The sequence below is a fragment of the Heptranchias perlo genome, chromosome 41 (assembly GCF_035084215.1).
Source record: "Heptranchias perlo isolate sHepPer1 chromosome 41, sHepPer1.hap1, whole genome shotgun sequence".
Classification (NCBI taxonomy): domain Eukaryota; kingdom Metazoa; phylum Chordata; class Chondrichthyes; order Hexanchiformes; family Hexanchidae; genus Heptranchias; species Heptranchias perlo.
Window position 1 is genome coordinate 3700448 of NC_090365.1, and position 22562 is coordinate 3723009.

General features: G+C 43.0%; 1 protein-coding gene and 1 long non-coding RNA gene across 2 annotated transcripts in view; one reads left to right on the forward strand and one right to left on the reverse strand.

Moving 5' to 3' along the window:
- Positions 1-15593, forward strand: LOC137305958 (uncharacterized). The gene is made up of 6 exons (XR_010958794.1): positions 1-140; positions 7452-7476; positions 7741-7794; positions 9875-9955; positions 12087-12188; positions 14274-15593. It is a non-coding gene; the product is annotated as an uncharacterized lncRNA (long non-coding RNA).
- The window catches only part of LOC137305956 (uncharacterized), a 22428-nt gene continuing 5239 nt past the window's right edge, over positions 5374-22562 (reverse strand). The window contains exon 2 of the mRNA XM_067974925.1: positions 5374-7235. Coding sequence (XP_067831026.1) covers positions 5668-7035 — 1368 coding nt within the window. The 5' untranslated portion in view covers positions 7036-7235 and the 3' untranslated portion in view covers positions 5374-5667. The remainder of the gene's footprint in view (positions 7236-22562) is intronic.

The following is a 22562-nucleotide window of genomic DNA, read 5'->3' on the forward strand; positions in this document are numbered from 1 at the left end:
ATGTTGAAACATTCAGTTTCCAGGTTGGTTTCGCGTTGGTTTCAGCCGCTTTGTTATTCAGACCAGTCATCAGCCGGAGCAATTCGCTGCCAGTCCTTCTCTGCTGTAGCAATGGCTCTCCAGGTCGAAGTGTCCTACTGGTAAGACCTTGTCTGAGCTGATTCAGCATAATTCTCCCCCTCCCCCAGGAGTTTGAATCTCCCCCTACCCACTATTTTTGCTGCTCTCGCTTTTCTTTTATTTTTGCATCTTTAACTCGTCCAGATCAAAATATTTCCTATTTTGTGTGTTGCATGAAATGAAAGCCTGAATGTTTGTTTTATAAGCGTCCGGTTGAGATCCTGCTGAGAATTTCTTTAAATAGAATTGTCCTTTACTTTCGAGTATGTCAAAGTGTTTTTGTGTGTTTGTGTGTCAGGGAGTTGCTGCATAACGGTCGCTTGGCATTGATTCAGGGATGTCACTGCGGGCATCAATTGGGTCTTTTGGTACAAAATAATGAATTATGTGTCCGGGCATTTGAAATGTTGACACTCAGCCTGATTAGACTGCAGTACGAATATAAATTGCATCCTCCCAAGTCTGGAGAGAACATTGAGAACTGCATAACGCTGGGGTAAAGTATTGTGAGCAATTGCAAGTGGTGAGTTACGACTATAAACGCGTAAAATCTATTGAAGTACAAACCGAAAATGCTAGAGGCACTGGAGAAACCACGAGTCAGATGGCGTTTCGGATATACGCCCTTCTTCAGAAACCGAAAGATGTTGCTTTTAAAAAATGAATAGAACAAGATGGGTATAGAGGGATATGGGCCAAGTGCAGGCAATTGGGACTAGCTTAGTGGTATAAACTGGGCGACATGGACATGTTGGGCCGAAGGGCCTGTTTCCATGTTGTAAACTTCTATGATTCTAACAAGTTGGGGGGAAGACACACACTGACCGCACACACGGGGAAAGACATGGAATGACCTGAAAAGGGCTAAGGTGGGGGATCAGGAGATGATTAAAGGGGAGATGTGAAATGCCAAGGAGATAAAATGAGGCATAATGACAAATCAAAGACAAACCAGATGGAAAGAACGGCCACTCAATTTTCCACTTTGACACTGACTAGACTTGCAAAAAGTATTTAATTGACTGTAAGGTGCTTTGGGATGTGCTGAGGTGGTTAGTTATTACTGGGGGGAGGGGAGGTATTGTTACCTGTACCCCAGTATGGACTGGCAGTGTCAGGAGAGGAGGGAGGAAAATTTGATTGGAGCATTGGTGCCACACTTTTTGATTTTCATGCAGTCATCAGGTTTTTGAGCCTCTGTTCATGCTGTTGGCTGAAAACCAGCTGATTTGGGCCTTCTTGGCACCACTTCTATGCAGGAGTGTGGAATCTAACTTTTTTTTTTGCTAAAAGGATTTTTAAAAAAATGTGTTGTTTCATTTTGCCGGAGCAAGATCTGGTCTGAGCTGGAACTTTGCATCTGACAGTCCAATAAATTCAGCTTTGGTCCTTGCAGAAAACTCCCACCCCACACACACCCACATCTCGTCTCATTCATGGTGCAAGTGGATGTGGGTGGATCCAGTTCCGATAAAATGTCATCGACCTGAAACGTTAACTCTGTTTCTCTCTCCACAGATGCTGCCTGAGCTGCTGAGTGTTTCCAGCATTTTCTGTTTTACTGCAAGTTTCTATTCCTGTCTTCTGCTACCTACGCACTTTTTTTTTAAAAAAAACAGTCCTTGGCTGTTGTCATTATTTGGGCTGCTCCCTCAAGGAGAGAAACCAGTCAGACTGATTTTGTTGGGAATCTTGTGTTCTCTGCAGTTTTGCTCACAAGTGGCTGTAAATCTGGAACTGGGCCAGAATTGCAACCATCACAAATGAACAGCGTTTTCTAAGCAAAGGGTGTGGGCAGTTTCCCACAAGGAGGGAAGGAAAGCCGAGTCCCTCCTTGACTCTCCCACACCTCCTTGGGATCGTCCAAAACTGTGAGATTATGGCTCCAGTGCTGAGATTTGCTTTGCTGCTGATGAACATTCACTATAAACTTTAGTAACTAAGTGGGGAAATCAACTGATTTTTCTTTCTCAAATACAGTCACTTTGATGTTTAGCAATTTCATTTTTTGTTTTTTTTAAAATTTTCTTCTCTCACCTCTTGAAGGCATTGAGTCATGCTGGGTTACAGTTCCATAGCCATTTGCAAACCTCTAACACCTCACTCAAATGCTCATTCCATTACAGGAAGGATGTGATTGCACTAGAGAGGGTACAGAGGAGATTTACGAGGATGTTGCCAGGACTGGAGAATTTTAGCTATGAGGAAAGATCGGATAGAATCATAGAATCATAGAAGTTTACACCATGGAAACAGGCCCTTCGGCCCAACATGTCCATGTTGCCCAGTTTATACCACTAAGCTAGTCCCAATTGCCTGCACTTGGCCCATATCCCTCTATACCCATCTTACCCATGTAACTGTCCAAATGCTTTTTAAAAGACAAAATTGTACCCGCCTCTACTACTGCCTCTGGCAGCTCGTTCCAGACACTCACCACCCTTTGAGTGAAAAAATTGCCCCTCTGGACCCTTTTGGCTGGGGTTGTTCTCTTTCGAACAGAGGAGGCTGAGGGGTGATCTAATTGAGGTATACAAAATTATGAGGGGCCTAGATAGAGTGGTTAGGAAGGACCTATTTCCCTTAGCAGAGAGGTCAATAACCAGGAGGGATTTTAAAGTGAATGGTAGAAGGATTAGAGGGGAGCTGAGGAAAAATGTTTTCACCCAGAGGGTGGTGGGGGTCTAGAACTCACTGCCTGAGAGGGTGGTAGAGGCAGAAACCCTCAACTCATTTAAAAAGTACTTGGATGTGCACCTGAAGTATCGTGACCTACAGGGCTACGGACCAAGTGCTGGAAAGTGGGATTAGGCTGAGTGGCTCATTTTCAGCCAGCGCGGACATGATGGGCCGAATGGCCTCCTTGTACCGTAAATTTTCTATGATTCTTCCAAGTGTATGCTGCATAATGACGGTCAGAGGGCTATTCTACAGTGGGAGACCGCACAGCCAAGCTTCTCTCCTGACATCCACTTGAATGCATTTTCCAATTGCTTACTGCTCAGAGACAGGAATCCCTGATGACTGCCCTGCCCCTTTCCCCTAGCTCCTTGCTCCTTTATAGTCCGGGGCAGAGGGGCCAAATTTAGTGTCCTCGATACCACCTTGACTGAGGTCAGACACAGACCAGGGATTGAACCTCAGACTCCTGTCTCTGTATTACACAGTATGTTGGGTTTACTTGTGCCATCCTTATGCCTGTTAAATATGAACATGAAATTCCTGTGGTTCTAGTGAGTTAAACAAACTGTCAGTAGCTCAAAGCTTCATCTAATGGTGCATTTCTGCTGAAATCTCCTGTATCCAATATGATATCTGAATTTAATTTTACCACCTGTGTAATAATGTTTCTCAATAATTTTCATTTTTTCAATATGGTCATAGATTAAAATGAAGTTCAAACCACAGTAATTTTTGTGCTACATGAAAAAAAATCCACCTAAGTTAATATACATAAATGTTTGACATAGTTATGCAAGAGAAATGACTTGCATTTATATAGCACCTTATGTGTCGCTCAGAAACATCCCAAAGTACTTCAGATACATCAATACGCTGAAGTGCAGTTGTTTTTTGGTATTTACGGCAGGCATTTTGAGCACAGGATTGCACAAACGGCGATGAGATGAACTGACTAGTTAATCTGTTGGTGTTGGTTGAGGAAGGAATGTTGGCCTATCCCTCCCTATCTCTGTAACCTCCTCCAGCCCTCTGAGAAATCTGCATTCCTTCAATTCTGGCCTCTTGCGCATCCCCCACTTTCTTTGCTCCGCCATTGGCGGCCGAGCCTTGAGCCGCCTGGGCCCTAAGCTCTGGAATTCCCTCCCTAAACTTTTCCACCTCTCTCCTCCTCCTTTTAAGACGCTCCTTAAAACCTACCTCTTTGACCAAGCTTTTGATCACCTGTCCTAATATCTCCTTGTGTGGCTCGGTGTGTCAGATGTTGTCTGATTACACTCCTGCAAAGTGTCTTGGGATGCTATATTAATGCAAGTTGTTGATGTCCCAGGGAGAAGGTGGTTCTCTTAAACTGAAGGATTTAGAGAATGATGGAGTATTGGGTTCACTCAGATTTACAGAGAAGGGGTATTGTGTGTGCGTTGCTCTGTAATTAGCTGACTGAGAGTGGTGCTGAATACCAATCTAATCTCCATACCTCTGACTACGAGTTTAGTCTGTTTGCCTTGTTTATAGAACAGTGGGAGGATTAGGTAACTGATCATTGATATCATCCTCCCACCAGTTGTCTACTGCTATAAAGAACTCCAGTTCACAAATCTACTGTAAACATCTGTTTCCTGACACCGGTTATATTTTCATCAACATTTTTACAAGGTGAAAATGTCTTGTCTTCTCCCCTCTCGCCCACTGCAACAGTCTTGTAACTTTTCAAAAAGGTCAGACGAGTGTGAATTCCACGGAATAAGTAACTGGTGAAACCTACCAGCTTTCAAAATTGCAAGATTCAATCAACAACTGTTTCTGTTTGAGCAACTAATAGGCATTTAACTGAGCTTAAGCAATGAGGGTGAACCAGGGCGTGAATCTAATGGCACTGTAGCTAGTTTGAGGCACTCGGGGGGGGTGGGGAACTACATAGTTCCAAAAATATCCACATCTATCAACTCACACAGGAGTGAGTCTCACGCCGTCTGGGTTAAAAAGTGTGACCTATTTTGAAGTGTCTTACGCTTTTTTTTCCTCCTTGCCATCTCCTCTTTCCGCCCTTCCTGATTCGTGCTGTGACTTGAGTCCGCTGGGTGGTCTTTGCCATCCAGTACCGTGCCCAAGTGGCATCGACCCCTTCCTTGACGATAATTATTCACCTCCTGCTACCTCACCCAATTGGTCATTACTGAGTCTTGGCAGGCAAATTTTTCCCCTCTGTCTAGCCAGAGACACAGATTGAAACTAGCAGCCAAACTGGTTGTTGCTTTGACCCACACCCTCTCTAGTTGCTTGATTTATTCCAATTATCTCTCTGTAATGTAGCTAAATTGTAATAAACAATCACTGAAAGCTAGGCCATATATTAAAAAAAAATCTCTGCCCTCTAACTCTGCTTCACCTGCAGACTATACTTGGTCTTGAGTCCCTGTGAGCATCTTGTGTATATAGTAAATATATAAGTTTGAAGAATACTGATGCTTTCAGACTTCCTTTGACATTGTGGTGCAGTGTTTACTCCCAATAATGTGGAGATGCCGGTGATGGACTGGGGTTGACAATTGTAAACAATTTTACAACACCAAGTTATAGTCCAACAATTTTATTTTTAATCCCACAAGCTTTCGGAGGCTTCCTCCTTCCTCAGGTGAACGGTGTGGAAATAACATTTTCGAATCCTTCGCATTTTAAAATCACAGAACAACGCCTGGAGATTACTGCCCGTTGCCAAGGCAATCACAGTGAGCAGACAGAAAGGTGTCACCTAAAAAGGCCACCGAATATACAAACCCCCAAAAACAAAAAGAGAGAGAGAGAGATAAGGAAGACAGTCAATGACCTGTTATATTAAAAACAGATAACATTTGTTCGCTGGTGGGGTTACGTGTAGTGTGACATGAACCCAAGATCCCGGTTGAGGCCGTCCTCATGGGTGCGGAACTTGGCAATCAATTTCTGCTCGACGATTTTGCGTTGTCGTGTGTCTCGAAGGCCGCCTTGGAGAACGCTTACCCGAAGGTCGGTGGATGAATGTCCATGACTGCTGAAGTGTTCCCCGACAGGGAGAGAACCCTCCTGTTTGGCGATTGTTGCGCGGTGTCCGTTCATCCTTTGTCGCAGCGTCTGCATGGTCTCGCCAATGTACCATGCTCTGGGGTATCCTTTCCTGCAACGTATGAGGTAGACAACGTTGGCCGAGTCACAGGAGTATGAACCGTGCACCTGGTGGGTGGTGTCCTCTCGTGTGATGGTGGTATCTGTGTCGATGATCTGGCATGTCTTGCAGAGGTTACCGTGGCAGGGTTGTGTGGTGTCGTGGACGCTGTTCTCCTGAAGGCTGGGTAATTTGCTGCGAACGATGGTTTGTTTGAGGTTGGGTGGCTGTTTAAAGGCGAGTAGTGGAGGTGTGGGGATGGCCTTAGCGAGGTGTTCGTCGTCATTGATGACATGTTGAAGGCTGCGGAGAACATGGCGTAGTTTCTCCGCTCCGGGGAAGTACTGGACGACGAAGGGTACTCTGTTGGTTGCGTCCCGTGTTAGTCTTCTGAGGAGGTCTACGCGATTTTTCGCTGTGGCCCGTCGGAACTGTCGATCGATGAGTCGAGCATCATATCCCGTTCTTACTAGGGCGTCTTTCAGTGTCTGTAGGTGTCCATCGCGTTCCTCCTCGTCTGAGCAGACCCTGTGTATTCGCAGGGCCAGTCCATAGGGGATGGCCTCTTTGACGTGGTTAGGGTGGAAGCTGGAAAAGTGGAGCATCGTGAGGTTGTCTGTGGGCTTGCGGTAGAGTGAGGTGCTGAGGTGCCCGTCTTTGATGGAGATTCGTGTGTCCAAGAAAGAAACTGATTCTGAGGAGTAGTCCATGGTGAGCTTGATGGTGGGATGGAACTTGTTGATGTTATCGTGTAGTCTCTTTAGTGATTCCTCACCGTGGGTCCATAGAAAGAAAATGTTGTCGATGTATCTGGTGTATAGCATTGGTTGGAGGTCCTGTGCAGTGAAGAAGTCCTGCTCGAACTTGTGCATGAAAATGTTGGCGTATTGGGGTGCAAATTTGGTCCCCATGGCTGTTCCGTGTGTTTGGGTAAAGAACTGGTTATCGAAGGTGAAGACATTGTGATCCAGGATGAAGCGGATGAGTTGTAGGATGGCATCTGGAGATTGGCTGTTGTTGGTGTTGAGTATTGATGCTGTCGCAGCGATGCCGTCATCGTGGGGGATACTGGTGTATAGTGCCGAGACGTCCATCGTGGTGAGAAGTGTTCCTGGTTCAACTGGTCCGTGGGTGCTGAGTTTTTGTAGAAAGTCTGTAGTGTCGCGACAGAAGCTGGGGGTTCCCTGCACGATGGGTTTCAGGATGCCCTCGATACTACTCCCAATAATGCATGAAGAGACGAGGCATGTTGAGGGATCTGAAGGGATTTCCTTTCACTCAAACGGAAGATCAGCTATTAAGCAATTTTCAAAAAAAAAATATCTTGATGTAAAACTATTCGCAATTTCAATTCAGCGGCTCACGGTCTTCTCAGGGCAATAACTGCTGGCTTTGTTCACATACCGAGAACAAATGATTTTTAAAAAAAATCAGTTTAAATGCGGTAAGTAAAAAGAAAATTGCGATTGTATCAGAATGTGCTAACTTTTTATTTTCTTCCTTTCCTCAGTGGTTCCTGAGGGTACAGTTCCAAGGTAAGCAATTATAAACTGCAAGTCATTCTGCACTAACAATATCTCTGGCTATTGGTGACTAGCCTGCTATGAGTTGGTTTTCAAACTCTTCTCTCTTGACCAATTTGGTGAACAAACCTGGATTATAAAAACCGAGTTCATGCTTAGCCCTGAGTAACTGAGGTAGTGGAAGGGATAGTAAATAATGCCATGACTGTTTTAAAGGATTGTTTATGCAGTTTGCTAAAACATTAAAATACTTTCTCTCTCTCTCCCTCATTCTAGTTTAACAGTTTGAAGCAGGATCTCCTACGAGAGTTTCCTGAAGAACTGGAAATAGTAAGTAGACTCTATCAGCACGTTAGCAGAAAGAATCGTCCAGCCTGCAGATCACTTGGTGTTATCCAGTGTTGTGTTTACAAAAAAACCTCAAACACCAGTAATGTCACTTGAATTTTAATGAAGTGTAATGGTGGGCCTGTGAAATATACATACTGCCTTCCTGAACTGGGAAAACATCCAACAACAACTTGCATTTATATAGCGCCTTTAACATAGAGAAACGTCCCAAGGCGCTTCACAGGAGCGATTATCAAACAAAATTTGACTCAGACCCACATAAGGAGATATTAGGACAGGTGACCAAAAGCTTAATCAAAGTGGTAGGTTTTAAGGAGCAACATAAAGGAGAGAGAGGCGGAGGGGTTTAGGGAGGGAATTCCAGAGCTTAGGGCCCAGGCAGCTGAAGGCACGGCCGCCAATGGTGGAGCGATGAAAATCGGGGATACACAAGAGGCCAGAATTGCAGGAGCGAAGAGATCTCGAAGGATTATAGGGCTGTTAGAGATAGGGAAGGGCGGGGCCATGGAGGGATTTGAACACAGGGATGAGGATTTTAAAATTGAGGCATTGCCAAACCAGGAGCCATTTGGCCATTGAACTGACAGCTTCCAAAAGAATTTGTACTATGGTGTCCAGTTGTCTTAGTTGCTAGCATTCTTGCCAGTGAGTTAGAAGGTTGTGTGTTCAAGCCCTTCTCTAGGACCTGAGCATGTAATCTAGGCTGAAGTTTTGCATTGTTGGAAGTGTCATTGTTCGGATGAGATGTTAAACTATGACCTGTCCTGGGTAATTCAGATTAAAGTTCCCATGACACTATTCAAAGAACAGGAAAGAGTTCTCTAATGTCCTGGTCAACCTTCCTCCCTTATCTTGTACTACCAAAAAACAGACTTGACTGCTTTTTCATCTCACTGTAGTTTCTGTGATCTTGTTATGCACAGAATGGCTGCCCATTACCTACATAATAGTTACTGCACTTCAAAGTAGCCATATTGTACCTGTAACATTTCTCAGTTGTGATAAAGCACTATAAAAATACAAATCTATCTTTCTTGTGCCAATTTACTTATCTCCCTCAGTACGTTAACCTCGGGAATATTTTTCAAGATTAAGCTTTGAAATTTCTCTGTCACGCTGCCCAAAAGTAACGGAATAAAGATTGACTAATATCAGCCCAATATTGCAATCTTTATTCAACCCTGACTAGTTGTGTTCAGCATGGACCAAGCACTGGAACCAAGGTGTTGCATGGAGTATTTAATCATCACTGTACAGAGTCCTGGACACAGAGAAAAGCAACAAAGGTGTAAGGGAATGGGCTATGAGAGGTTACAGAAACTACAGGTTAACGAGGGGAGATCTGAGGTATATATTCAATAATTAATAGATCCCACAATATTATTTTCAGTTAGATTAATTCCTCTTATTCTACTGACCTAATATTTTGAAAAGTAAATTTAAAACTGGTCTTTCAAAATAAAATTCTCCAAGGGTGATAACAGACCAAATAGGGCACTGGAATTATTGGATATTGGGAGTTCAAGCTGCCGTTGCATGGTCGGCTGATTGACTTCATAGAGGGGTGAGCTTGATGAGGCAAATGGCTTTTTAATCATCCATCATGTTTCATTCTTAGGCGGTTTACAATGGCTTTTGTATACAAGTTATCTTTACTGCCAAACACAACTGTCTATTGAAAACTAACAAGTATATATAATGTGATGAGTGTATAGAATATATAAAAATTCCTCCATTTGTTGCAAACTTTCATAGAGCTTTTAGAACAAAAGTACAATCTAATGAAACACGTATCTTGTACACTACTACCCATTCTGGATCTACCCTAAGGGATGATCATAGTTTTGAAATTTTCAGGACTGAGTTTGACATATTAGTTGGGTAAGGGTATCAAGGTATCTGGGTCAAAGGAGGGTAATTGGAGTTGAGGTACAGAAGCCATGACCTGATTGACATGCTCGAGGTTCTGGATGGCCTCCCCTTTTCTTCTCTTCCCATTGTTTTCAATAGATTATCAAAAGTCATTGATGTATTGAGCTAAATTGTCTTTCTTTTTCAGATTGCGATATCTGTCCCTGGGACAACAGGCTGTTTTGAGGTTCAGATAAAGGGTTCAGCGAAACCCCTGCATTCTAAATTGGTTAGTGTAGATTTGTGTGTGTGTGTGTACTTACTTGCCAATGGCTTAGTGGGTTAAGGAATCATCCCGTGTAGTCTTTCAAACTTGATTAGTTAACTGAAATCAGTTGGGGTTCTGCATTTGGCCTTTGTGCACCTGAAGATAGGGAGGGTTAAAATAAGCTAAGGTTCCTGCTCCTGCTGGAAGGTACATTGTGTATCTTAGATGTTGCATGAGGGTGGGATCAGGCTTTGCTGTGATGCCTTCCATGGCCTTAAAGCTTGCCTCGCTCACTTGAGGATTATGCATGAAGAAAGGACATGGCCGAGGTACCAGAGGGTAACCAATGGCCTTAGAAACCATACCCCAATAAATCACTGACTTAGGGGTAGAATCTGCAATTACTTTTCAATTTAACGATACATTAAGCTATGAGCAGTTGGCATTAAAGGGTAGTCTTTGAAAACTGTCAAAGATGGGGAATGAAAGGAGCAACATGTGTTGCAATGACATTTTGTGCAAGTGACATAATGTGGCCATGTTTGCAAAGTAAACAGCAAAATACGGCAGATGATGGAAATCTGAAACAAAAGCTGAAAGTACACAGCAGGTACGTATGTATGTATGTACACTGCACGTGTGCACCCTATCTGGCTAGTCCCAGTGTCTAGGAATTGTCATATAGTAACATAGAATCCACAATATACCTTCAGTATTTACTCCTGAAACCATCTTTTTAAAAAAAAAATAACTGATGGCAATATTTGTGCTCTTCAAGCTGGAGGGGGGTGTTAGAAATATTTTCATTTTTGACACTTGGCATCAAGTATGGGTTAGATTTAGAACAAAATCCTCGTCTCTCTGCCTCAATAACTTCAGATGAGCATCCACTATTGTAATAGGGTATGGTAGCATAGTGGTTAAATTACTGGTCTAGTAATCCTGAGCTGTGGACTAATAATCCAGAATAATGTCAGTTCAAATCTCACCATGGCAGTTTGAGGAATATGATTCAATTTTTTTTAAAAAAAAGATTGTAATTAAAAAGCTCAGTAAAAGTGACCATGCAGCTGGTTGGGGATTTTAGGAGTAGGGGGCACAGTCTAAAAATTAGAGCCAGACCTTTCAGGAACGAGATTAGAAAATATTTCTACACACAAAGGGTTGTAGAAGTTTGGAACTCTCTTCCACAAACGGCAATTGATACTAGCTCAATTGCTAAATTTAAATCTGAGATAGACAGCTTTTTGGCAACCAAAGGTATTAAGGGATATGGGCCAAAGGCAGGTATATGGAGTTAGATCACAGATCAGCCATGATCTTATCAAATGGCGGAGCAGGCACGAGGGGCTGAATGGCCTACTCCTGTTCCTATGTTCCTATGGTCATAAAAACCCAACTGGTCTATTAATGTCCTTTTATGGAAGGAAATCTGCCGTCCTTGCCCTGTCTGGCCTACATGACTCCAGTCCCACACCAAAGTGGTTGACTCTTAATTGCCCTAGCAAGCTGCTCAGTCATATCAAGAAGGCAGACCACCCCCACCTTGGGCAACTAGGGATGGACAATGACCTTGCCAGTGACGCCCACATCCCATGAATGAATAATAAAAAAAAAAGTGCCACTCTTCAGTTTCCCATGATGGCCTTGAATGAGATGGCTATTTTTTGTACTAAATTATAAGCACGGATTCTGTTGTTAACTTGCACCCGCTAAGAAATGGATAGGGACTGTCCACCTCCATTGCAGATGGGATTTCCGTCCAGCAGAGAGTGTCTGGAATAGATTTCAACTGGAGTCCCAGAAGTGAAAGGACAATGAGCCAGTCTTGTGTGCCACCCAGTTCCCTTTTAAACTGAAGGGATATTAATAGTAAGAATTCCTTCTTTTTTGGAAAGATTAGATTTTCCATAGAATAAGGTTCTGCCCTGTAGTTTGAAATACTGATTTTCTGCACCTTCAGCAATGCAGTTTTAAAGTTCTGATCTTCAACCTTTCAAGAAAAGTTCAAGTTTCAGAACTCACTCTCCAGTTAATACTTTTTTTTTGCCCAATTCTAATTCTTCAATCTTCAGTATCTCAAGGTATGTTACACCAGAAAAGACTCTGCCTGTCAGATAACCATACATTCACTTGCTCTTTTGTCAAACAGGGTGGAGATGGCCATGTTGATGCTAACAAGTTTCAGAAGATAGTTCAAGGAATCAAAGAAGCCCTTGGACAGTAACACAATGTTGAAGCTGTAGTGTAAGAGGTGAGATATTGATTTTAAAATGATGGCTTAGTGGTTAAATGTGATGTGATACTGAGTCATGAAGAGCTGGAAAGTCCCAGGTTTCATCACCAGTGAGTTAACTGATTGCAACCAGGACAAGAGTAAAGACCCTACAGTGTCTCTGAGCTAAAGAGAGGAAACATCAGCTCTGTCTCCCACTCTTCATCACTATCCAGTGATCTGTGCTGAAAAGTGTGAATGTGTGCATGTCAGATGAGGACAAGATCAGGCTCAGCCAGGATATCTCTGTAACTTGCTGGTCTCTTAAGAACACATTGATTTTTAAAAGAAAATCAATTTGCTCCAAATCGTCTGGATTCAAAATAGCTGCTGAGTGTCCAAAATCCTGTTCCCAATTAAGTTTTCTGTTTAACTTCCAAAAGATGAATTGAAACTTTAACATGAATAATTTACTGCTGTATTCCTAATCCGTTTGTATGCAAATATAATTCTGCCACCTGCAGTAACTGTTACTGCACTGGATTGTAAATTTCCAATCTTAAAAGGGAAGTTCTAGATTGCCGGGTTAAAGTGTTACAAGATATATGCAAAATACAATATAGCTTTGCAGCCTATTCAAGGGCCCATTGCTGAAACTATTCAGAATTCCAGGTGGTTCTCCTAAATAAGAGCACTGTCTGGTGGAATACTAAGCCAGATAAACCAGAAAGTCCTCAATCAGATTTTCAGGCTGTGCTTTGGACGAGACGTTAAACCCTCAGGTGGTAAAAGATCCCATAGCACTGTTTCGAAGAAGGGCAGGGGCGTACTCCCTGGTGTCCCGGCCAATGTTTATCCCTCAACCAACATCACTAAAACAGATTATCTGGGTCATTATCACATTGCTGTTTGTGGGATCTTGCTGTGCGCAAATTGGCTGCTGCCTTTTCTACATTACAACAGGGACTACACTTTTAAAAAGTACTTCATTGGCTGTAAAGCACTTTGGGACGACCTGAGGTCGAAAAAGGTGCTATATAAATGCAAGTTCGTTCTTTGTTGTGGTTTATCTCAGCTAGGTAGCAGCCCTACAATTGACCTCAGAAGCTCCGAGTTAAGGAGGAAGAAATTACATAGAAATTACAACCCAAAAACAGTCCATGTTGGTGGTTGTCCTCCACACAGACTGGTCCTAATTCCATGCGCTTGCTATGGTTCCCATATTCCTTTATTCCCCCTTCTTTCAACCATCAATCTAATCTATTATTGTAAGGAGTCGTACAACACCAGGTTATAGTCCAACAGCTTTATTTGAAATCACAAGCTTTCGGAGCTTTGCTCCGTCGTCAGGTGACGAAGGGGATAATCTCCGAAAGCTTGTGATTCCAAATAAAGCTGTTGGACTATAACCTGGTGTTGTACGACTCCTTATATTTGTCCACCCCAGTCCATCACCGGCATCTCCACATCATAATCTATTATTAACTGTTAATAAAAAGCAAAATACAGCGGATGCTGGAAATCTGAAAACCCTGGATACACTCAGCAGGTCAGGCAGCATCTGTGGAGAGGGGGAGGGAGGGTTAACATTTCTGCTTGATGTCCTTTTATACGAACTGGTTACAAAAACGTAAAATTTACAACAAAACATATGAGGGGTGAAATTAGACTTGGGCGGGGGATGCAAAACAGGCAGAATCACTTTTGCCGCCCATTATAGGACTCGCCCAATATTGGTCAATGGAATGGAAGATCAGGGGGACGTGTAGGGGGCGACCAATGCGATACCATCTGTTTTGCACCCCCCTCTCCCCATTACCCAAGTCCAGTTTCACCCCCATGGTGTCCTAAATAACAGGATACCCTTTATAATCTGTGAAGTTTAAAGTTCAGCCACAATCTAATTGAATGGCGGATCAGGCTTGAGGGGCTGAATGGTCTCCTCCTGTTCCTATGTTCTATAGAAAGAGGGTTCACATTGTGACTTGGCATTCCACGTAGATTGGGCATCGATTCATGCATTCTTTGTGTAGCTCGACGTATGTTTTGAAGGAGAACAATTTATTGCTCCCGTAACTCAACTCACTAATTTGTAACTAGCTGATGTTTTTGTTAATATTCTAGTTAAACGTACGTTTGCTTTGTTCACCGCGGCTGAATACTTAATGACGGAGATGGCTGAAACGTCTGCAAAGGCGTGGCTGTTCCCTGATGACTGCGTGGGACGTTGCAGTGACCAAAGTTATCCGGGGTTTGACTCTGAATTTCCAGCCAACGAGTGTTTCACTTCTGCTTTTCTCTTCTCACCCACCCCCTCCATTTAAACACGGTGGTGTATTATTTTTCTTCCTGCAGTGGTATGTTGCAAGAACAAGTTTTATACACAACATAATCAAAACTGTTTACTTTTGAAATGATGGGGTATAGTTTTCCTTTTGCAGCCTGCAGCACCTTCTTTGTAATACTTGGCTATAATTGGGACTGTCCGGTCCAGCATGCAAGCTTACACACAAACACCAAGAGCTCTGCATCTGACTATATAAAATATAGCCTACACAGCACACTTAAAATCAGTTCCGAGTAAATTTGATCAAACCTAGCTTGACATTACACTGGAGTTACACTGCATGCACTTGTCAAATCGCAGCAGTGTGATACTGCTCCTCTCTGGAATCAGATGGAACTGAAATGTGGAATTGGACTTCTGTGTCACTACAAAGTGGGAAAGGCTTCATGGCAAGGTTACGTTTGCAGTATAAATATGCCCATAAGGTTCTCTGTATTAGAGTGGCTCTGCAATGGCACAGATAGATGCAAAGCAAAGAGAAAGGTGAACCAACAATAAAAATTCACTCTTCAGCTAAACATGAAGCCCATCAGGTTCAAAATCGTTGCATCCTATAGATTGCAAAACAAATTTAGTGGGCAGGTTTGCACTTTAACCTTGGCTGATGTTTCACCTCATTAACAGCCTTTGGGTGAATACATGCTGCTTTGGTCCAAGCCACTAGATTAATTCAGTTTACAGGTGAAAAAATTGATAGAGACCTGCACAGGATCAATTGCCAAGAAATATTTTGTGGGCCAGATTAGACATGTTACAATCAGGAAGCATGGTACAGAACAACAGTGGTAAGGGAGGAAATTTCCATTTTAATGAAGATAGTGAAAGCAAATTTGTGATATGACAGCAACACATTACTTCCACTGGTAGGTGGATGACGGGGCTTGCAACACACAGGTTTCCAGCTGCTTTGTGATGTCACTCAAGGTTTTGGAGAGCTCCAAATTCTTTTTAGTTTTCTGGGTGATTTATGGGAATTGTATACTGCTGCTCATTTGTAAAATTATTTCTCCTACATTTGGTTACTGATTAACTAGAGGGTAAATTCATCAACCTCAATGTTGTGTTGAATTGCAATAAAAACAACAACTTTGCTTATACTATTTTTTTTATGAACCAGTTTGCTCACTATTATTTTGTATTTCCTGTAATTGAGTCAGGTTACAATCCTAATAGCATCATTTATAAAGACCCTTTTAATGTAAAATATTCATCTCCTCCCTTCAATGTATCCCATGTGCTGGACAAAATCCTTGCTTTGCCCATTGATCCTATTAAACTAGAAAGAGTGCAGAAAAGATTTACTAGGATGCTACCGGGACTTGATGGTTTGACTTATAGGGAGAGGTTGGATAGACTGAGACTTTTTTCCCTGGAGAGTAGGAGGTTTAGGAGTGATCTTATAGAAGTCTACAAAATAATGAGGGGCATAGATAAGGTAGATAGTCAAAATCTTTTCCCAAAGGTAGGGGAGTCTATAACGAGGGGGCATAGATTTAAGGTGAGAGGGGAGAGATACAAAAGGGTCCAGAGGGGCAATTTTTTCACTCAAAGGGTGGTGAGTGTCTGGAACGAGCTGCTAGAGGCAGTAGTAGAGGCGGGTACAATTTTGTCTTTTAAAAAGCATTTGGACAGTTACATGGGTAAGATGGGTACAGAGGGATATGGGCCAAGTGCAGGCAACTGGGACTAGCTTAGTGGTATAAACTGGGCGAATGGACATGTTGGGCCGAAGGGCCTGTTTCCATGTTGTAAACTTCTATGATTCTATGATCCCCTAAATGACTTCTTCATAGAGCATAGCAGATATGTGTTTTGTGAAGAGACTTGCTTTGTTGTCACTGGGCAGGGTGTCTTTGCTGGGAGTACCTCTTTTTTAAAAACTACTGAATTTTGCATATTTACAGACCAGAGTCCTATGTATTTTTAAACAAAGTACTGACACCGCAGCCAGTCTGGATGGGGGTTTTGGAGACGTGGGGATTGTTAGCACTGGGCATTGTGCGAGATTGCAGTTGACGTTTGTGCAGTTACAGCTTGCATTTATATAGCGCCTTTAACGTAGTAAAACATCCCAAGGTGCTTCACAGGAACATTATCAGACAAAATATGACACCAAACCACATAAGGAGATATTAGGACAGGTGACCAAAAGCTTGGTCAAAGAGGTAGGTTTTAAGGAGCGTCTTAAAGGAGGAGAAAGTGGTATAGGGAGGGAATTCCAAAACTTAGGGCCTAGGCAGCTGAAGCCATGGACGCCAATAGTGGAGCGATTAAGCAGGGATGCAGGAGGCCAAAATTGGAGGAGTGCAGAGATCTCGGAGGGTTGTAGGGCTGGAGGAATTTATAGGTAGAGAGGGACGAGGTCATCGAGAGATTTGAAAACTAGGATGAGAATTTTAAAATCGAGGTGCTGCCAGACCGGGAGCCAATGTAGATCAGCGAGCACAGGAGTGATGGGTAAACAAGACTTGGTGCGAGTTAGGATACAGGCAGCAGAGGTTTGGATGAGCTCAAGTTTATGGAGGGTGTAAGATGGGAGGCTGGCAGTGAGAGTTAGTTGGTGTTCTCCCAGCCTTCACCGTCTGCCAGTCTCTGCCCCCTGTGGAGCCTTTGAATTGACTTGACATTCCTATGATAGCATGCTTCAGATCAGAAATTTACGGAACAGAAACCAAGACCAAACAAATTGCCTCAACCCTTAGCCACATTGCTTCGAGTGCACGCATAGTTATGCCAGGATGCCTAGACGTATCAACACACCCCTCCCAAAAGCACTGTGCAATTAATATATACAAGAGCTTCATAAAATGTGTATACACTTTCATAAATAACCTCACAAAATGTGAATTTAGTTAATTGTATAGTCACACCTATTCATACAATGGCTTCATAAAATTAAGATGTGAATGCACTTGAAAAATCAAATTAAGAAGCTCACTGAAGGACTGTCGACACAAACCTGTCTCCCAAGTGCAGAATGTGATGGAGATCTCCCATTATTGAGATGGATGGAGATTCCTACCCTGAACTGGACAATCCAGCTGGGGCCTGAGGTCCACTTCATACGGAAGAGCAGTTGTAACTCGGGGTCGTTTGGAAAATATACTAAATGTGGAAAATAACAAGTGCTGATCACAGCCCAACCTGAACACTGGTGCCAGGAACTTCCTCTGGCCGTTCTCCCAATCGGCCACCATAACTTTGGCGGAAAACCTCGTTTATACTACTTATTTGGGGTTTCTGTCAAAGTTATGCCAGTTGATCCGGATAACCCTCGAGGAAATTCAGGAAGAGGGAAATGATGTAGTTGTTTGATGTTGGTCCAAAGGGTGATAAACATTTGGAATAATCTACCAACTAAGGATAGTTTGAAATGCAGTTGGATGCTCGGCTGGGTGAGTTGAAGTAAAGTCCGATAGGCTTTGAACTTTTTGCGTCCATACTTTTACTGTGATCTTGCCACTCTATTATGTAGCATGACAGATTGCCAAAATATAGTAGTTTTGTCCAAACTCCTACCCACTATGTTAAACTTCCTGGTGACTGAATGTACATGCCCTAAAGTATGTCATTAAATTTATTACTAAGCCTAGATAAAATGCCAACCAATTGGAGAACTTGGGTGAGGGATCTGGCTTGTATTATTGAGTGGGAGACTTGGCCTGCAATCAAGCAGAGTCCTAGCTCGAAGATTCTGCTTAGTGCTTATCATGAACACCAAAAGTCTTCTCTGCTAGTGAAGGTGTAGAGATCAAAGTACAATTCTTCATGTACTTCGTCAAAGCTTGCAATTGAGAGCCAAGTTTCTTCTCGGCACCTAGGGGAGGGGTAGCAGCATCTGGATACTGCCTTGTTTTCCTGACTAAAGGACAGCAACGGAACACTCCTTCCAAGTAAAAGCTCGCTGCTGCAATGTTGTTTATAGCCAAGAAAAGGAGGAGCCCCAGTACATTAATGTCAAAGGATCATTTTGGAAAGGAATTTAACTGAACCTACTTTAAAAGATCTGGGCATTGTTATTGTGCCATCTTTGTTTTAAAGTACCCTGTACAAAAGGAGTGAAGTCAAGATGCTGGAGTGTAAGTATAGAAAATTCAGTTGAATGATTTGATGTTTCACACAACAATGAAAGAAACCAAGTTCAGTTATGCCTCGGACAACCATCTGCACAGAATGTTCATATTATGTATGTAGCCTTCATTCTAACCACTACCATCTGCTCTGATTAAAAGATTAAAGAAAACTAAAATCTAGTTTGTGAACCGACACAGAGAAATTGTCCGTATGTTGGCTAACTAGAGAGAAGTCTTGTTTGTAGACTGGCCAGTTTAGGCAATATTAGAAGCAGTAGAATGATTCCAACCATGTCACTGCTGTTACACTTTAGAAAGAAATGGTCTCCCAGATTTCACATGGTATTGCTCACGGAGAATTGGAGTATTAGCTGCTTTCTGCCAATAGAAGCAGCAACACATTCTGTATTCTGTTAAAGTGTACTCTCCTTGTAAGGTCACAAAATCTAATGCTACAAGGAAACACAGCCTGCAGCTAACGAATCAGCATTTAATTGCTTTTTGCTGAGGGGAAGGTTTGCTGATTGAAAAGTGCTTGTAAACTTCTAACTCCAGTTTGTTAAATGTAGCTTTGACACTTTGAAATGCAGCATCTAGACCCAAAACTTTTATATATATCGACATACAAATATAAATTTTTAATTACATTTCTGTAGGATCACCCTATTAACAGTACAACTGCACTGTAGAAGATGAAGCTGTCAGGAGAGTAGTGGGAACCAACAAGAGAAGAGAAATAGCCTAGAGGAGCAAGGCATTGACGTCATAGCAGATGCTAAGATGAAGACAAGAAGCCCGGGATTACAGCACACCAGCCATCCTATGACCTTCCATTTCCCTCAGCTCCACTCTCTGGATCATGAACCGCTAAAGTCAACCCCCACTTCCATCCATTAGCTGTCTTGAATGAAGTTGAACCCAACACCACTGGTGCAGTAAATTACTATAATCAGAATACTTCAACCCCTTCTCAATTGAACAAACTCCCTTCTTTCTGTCCTGAAGTTAGTTCTGTACAATTACACTAAAACACACCATTTTTTTTAAATTGAAAAAACAGTCAAATGGCCAAGGCCAATACTGCAGTATCTCATCAAGGTGGAGAGAAAGGGTAAATCGAGAAGTAACTAGGTGCTACCGAGCTTTAAAAGCCTGTAGGCTGTAGGAGGATGGCAGCACTGGGGGAGCTAAGGAATTGCAGTTACTCTTAACAATTTTATCTACTCCAACAGAACTATGTTAATTGCTGACAGCACCCATTTTCCCCAGTCAATTTAGGTATTTTGTCCTGATGTCAAGATAGCAATAACCTCACGTACTATTGAGGCACTAATGACCCCATAATACTGTCATGGCCACAATGGCTTTTAGTACTGCAATGGTAGAATGACCTGTCGTCATGGGAACAATGATTTCATAATAACACCATAATAGCCCCATGGTTGCTGCAACAATGATCTCATAACCCCAGGACAACAATGACACAATTGTGGCAACGATGATCTCACAATAGTGCTCATGACAGCAGTGACCTCACAGTGCCATACATGGAGTGACTGGGGTACAAACGTTGCCACCCAACAGAAACATTATAGGTGGTTCCTTGCTCAAACTTGTGAACAGGTGAGATTGAAAGTATGTACGGAACAGTTCTTTGCAATTGATCGTTTTTAGCCAATGCAACCAATTGGGTTGGAAATTCCCATTCTGGGATGATTCTGGAACTTCTTTAGAAGGAATATTGACAAAAGATCTAACTGTTAAGTCGTGTAAGATCTGGAACGGAAACGTAGCAATAGAAGCATTAGGGGAAGTGGCTGAAGATGTAGTCAAAGTCACAGATTTTGAGGAAGCTTTTGCAGGTAGGAGGAAAGTTCGAGAGTAGGATGTTGACATCTGAAAGGTCTGACACTGATGGTGAAGTGGAGGAAAGACAGACACTGAGGCCACTGTTGGAAGATTAGATGTCATGGGCTGGAACATTCAGCTGGAAGAGGTTGCAGAGGAAGGGTGGGGAGAGGCCATGGAAGGATTTTCAAACAATAATGAGGACTTTTTTATTTCAATGCATTAGGGACTAGGGAGCCAGCAGAGGTCTGTGAGAAGAGGGGTAATAGGATTTAGTGTAGGATAGGATGCAGGTCACATAGAGATAAGCACATGGTGATACATTCAAGACCCTTAGAGAGCAAAAGGAGATTAGAGATGAGGTAGTAGAGAGAATGGCAGGGCTTTATGAGAATAGTAATGAGGACAGCAATAACTTTACTGATATCAGTGAACACTAAGACAAGGATAGCTGTGTGATCTGGTGGTGAATGACCAGGCCAATTGTGTGCCAGATTTGAGGGTGTGAAATGTACTGATGGAATACCAGGAGTAGGAGACTGGGTTGAGTGGGTGTCTAATGTGAAACCAAGGAGGCCATTCAAAAAATCCACAAAGGCAACCGTGTTGTGGCAGGTGGGCAGTCAAAGAGAGCAAGTTGGAAGTAGAGTGTGGGTTTGTATGCGAGCTGGAAGTTATTTTTTTCTACAAGTGGGGGGCAAGGGTTGTGGGGTTTTAATTGGAGAGGGAGATGGAGATGTTAGGGGAGAAGAGCATTTGATCAGAGTTGCCCTTGTCAATGATCAAAACCTCAGAGGTAGTGAGGTGTCATATGATGGCAAGGTCTAGCAATTGGCAGTAGAATGGATGTGTAGAGTGAAGGTGAGTAAAGGCAGGGATAAAGGTGGATAGAGGGCAATGAAAATCAAGGTGAAGATCAGAATCACTGAGAATCAAGAAAATGATGGAATCTGCTCAAACGAGGTTATGGCACAGGAGCAGGGAGAAAGGCCATGGGACTGATAATCAGAGCCACACGGTCATCACAGAAATTTGGGAGAAGGAACCTGGTGAAATGTACTAGGGTTGGGTGGTTCTGTGAGGGATAGTCACCGTCAGTGGTTCAGGTTTAATCATGTCCAGGATATCGACAGACTCAACCAAGGTGATGTTGTGGATGGGGAGGGCCTTATTCGCAAAGAAGTAAACATTCTGGAAGGTGAACAGGGCACCAGATCACCATGATTGGAGACCACATGTTGGGAGAGAGGTTGGTAAAAAAGGATTGTGGGATAGAGATGAACTCCTAGGGGAACAGACTGGGCAGGATGTTTGCCAGGAATGGGGAAAGAGGCAGTTGCACTGGGAGAGACAGCAGCAAGGTCAAGCAGAAGGAAGCAGGAGGGCTTGTTCATGTAGGGCTTGAGTCTGGATTGGCAATGATTTCAAGTGGGGTGGGGAACTCAAAGGGCACGGTCGCTGAAAATATGGGAGGTAAAAGGCCATAAGAATGGCAAATGCTTTAGGAAACAGATGAAGCGGGAGATGGGGTGAAGAAGAAACTCAGATCCGCAGCAGAAGCCAGTATGCGTGAGTGGATCTAACGATAGTAGGATTAGTTTACATATACAAGCCACACAAAAAGAATTACATAGACAATCCAGGGCCAGTCTGGGGTGCAGTCATGGCTTGACCCATGAGGGTGAAGAGAACAGGCCTCGCTACTGAATGGACATTGACCATAGTGGCTCATGGTCCAGAGAACGAGCGGGGGAAACAGCAAACCACAAAGTGGCCAGTGTGGAGTAATTCTGGGCTTGTTGTCTTCATCTTCAACATCTGTGCTGACTTCAGTACCTTGCTCCTTACGGCAATCTCTCCTCTCGTTGGTTCCCATTTGCCCCAATACCATCACCTTTCACTGTGCAGTCGGGGAGGGAGTATCTAGGTCAACCAATTTACTTGCTCCCTTCGTAGTTTGTCATCCTTTGACTAATGGGATTCCCTTTTGTGTGTGTGGTGTTAGTCTTCATGCTACGATTGTCTAGCCATGTATGGACAAGGAAGTGGGCTGCTGTGTGTTGAGCAGCCAGTGAAGTTATATCTAAGCAGAAGACAGAGTTGGTATGATGCCCCTTTAAGGGAGTTGCTGCTTCAGAGAGGTGA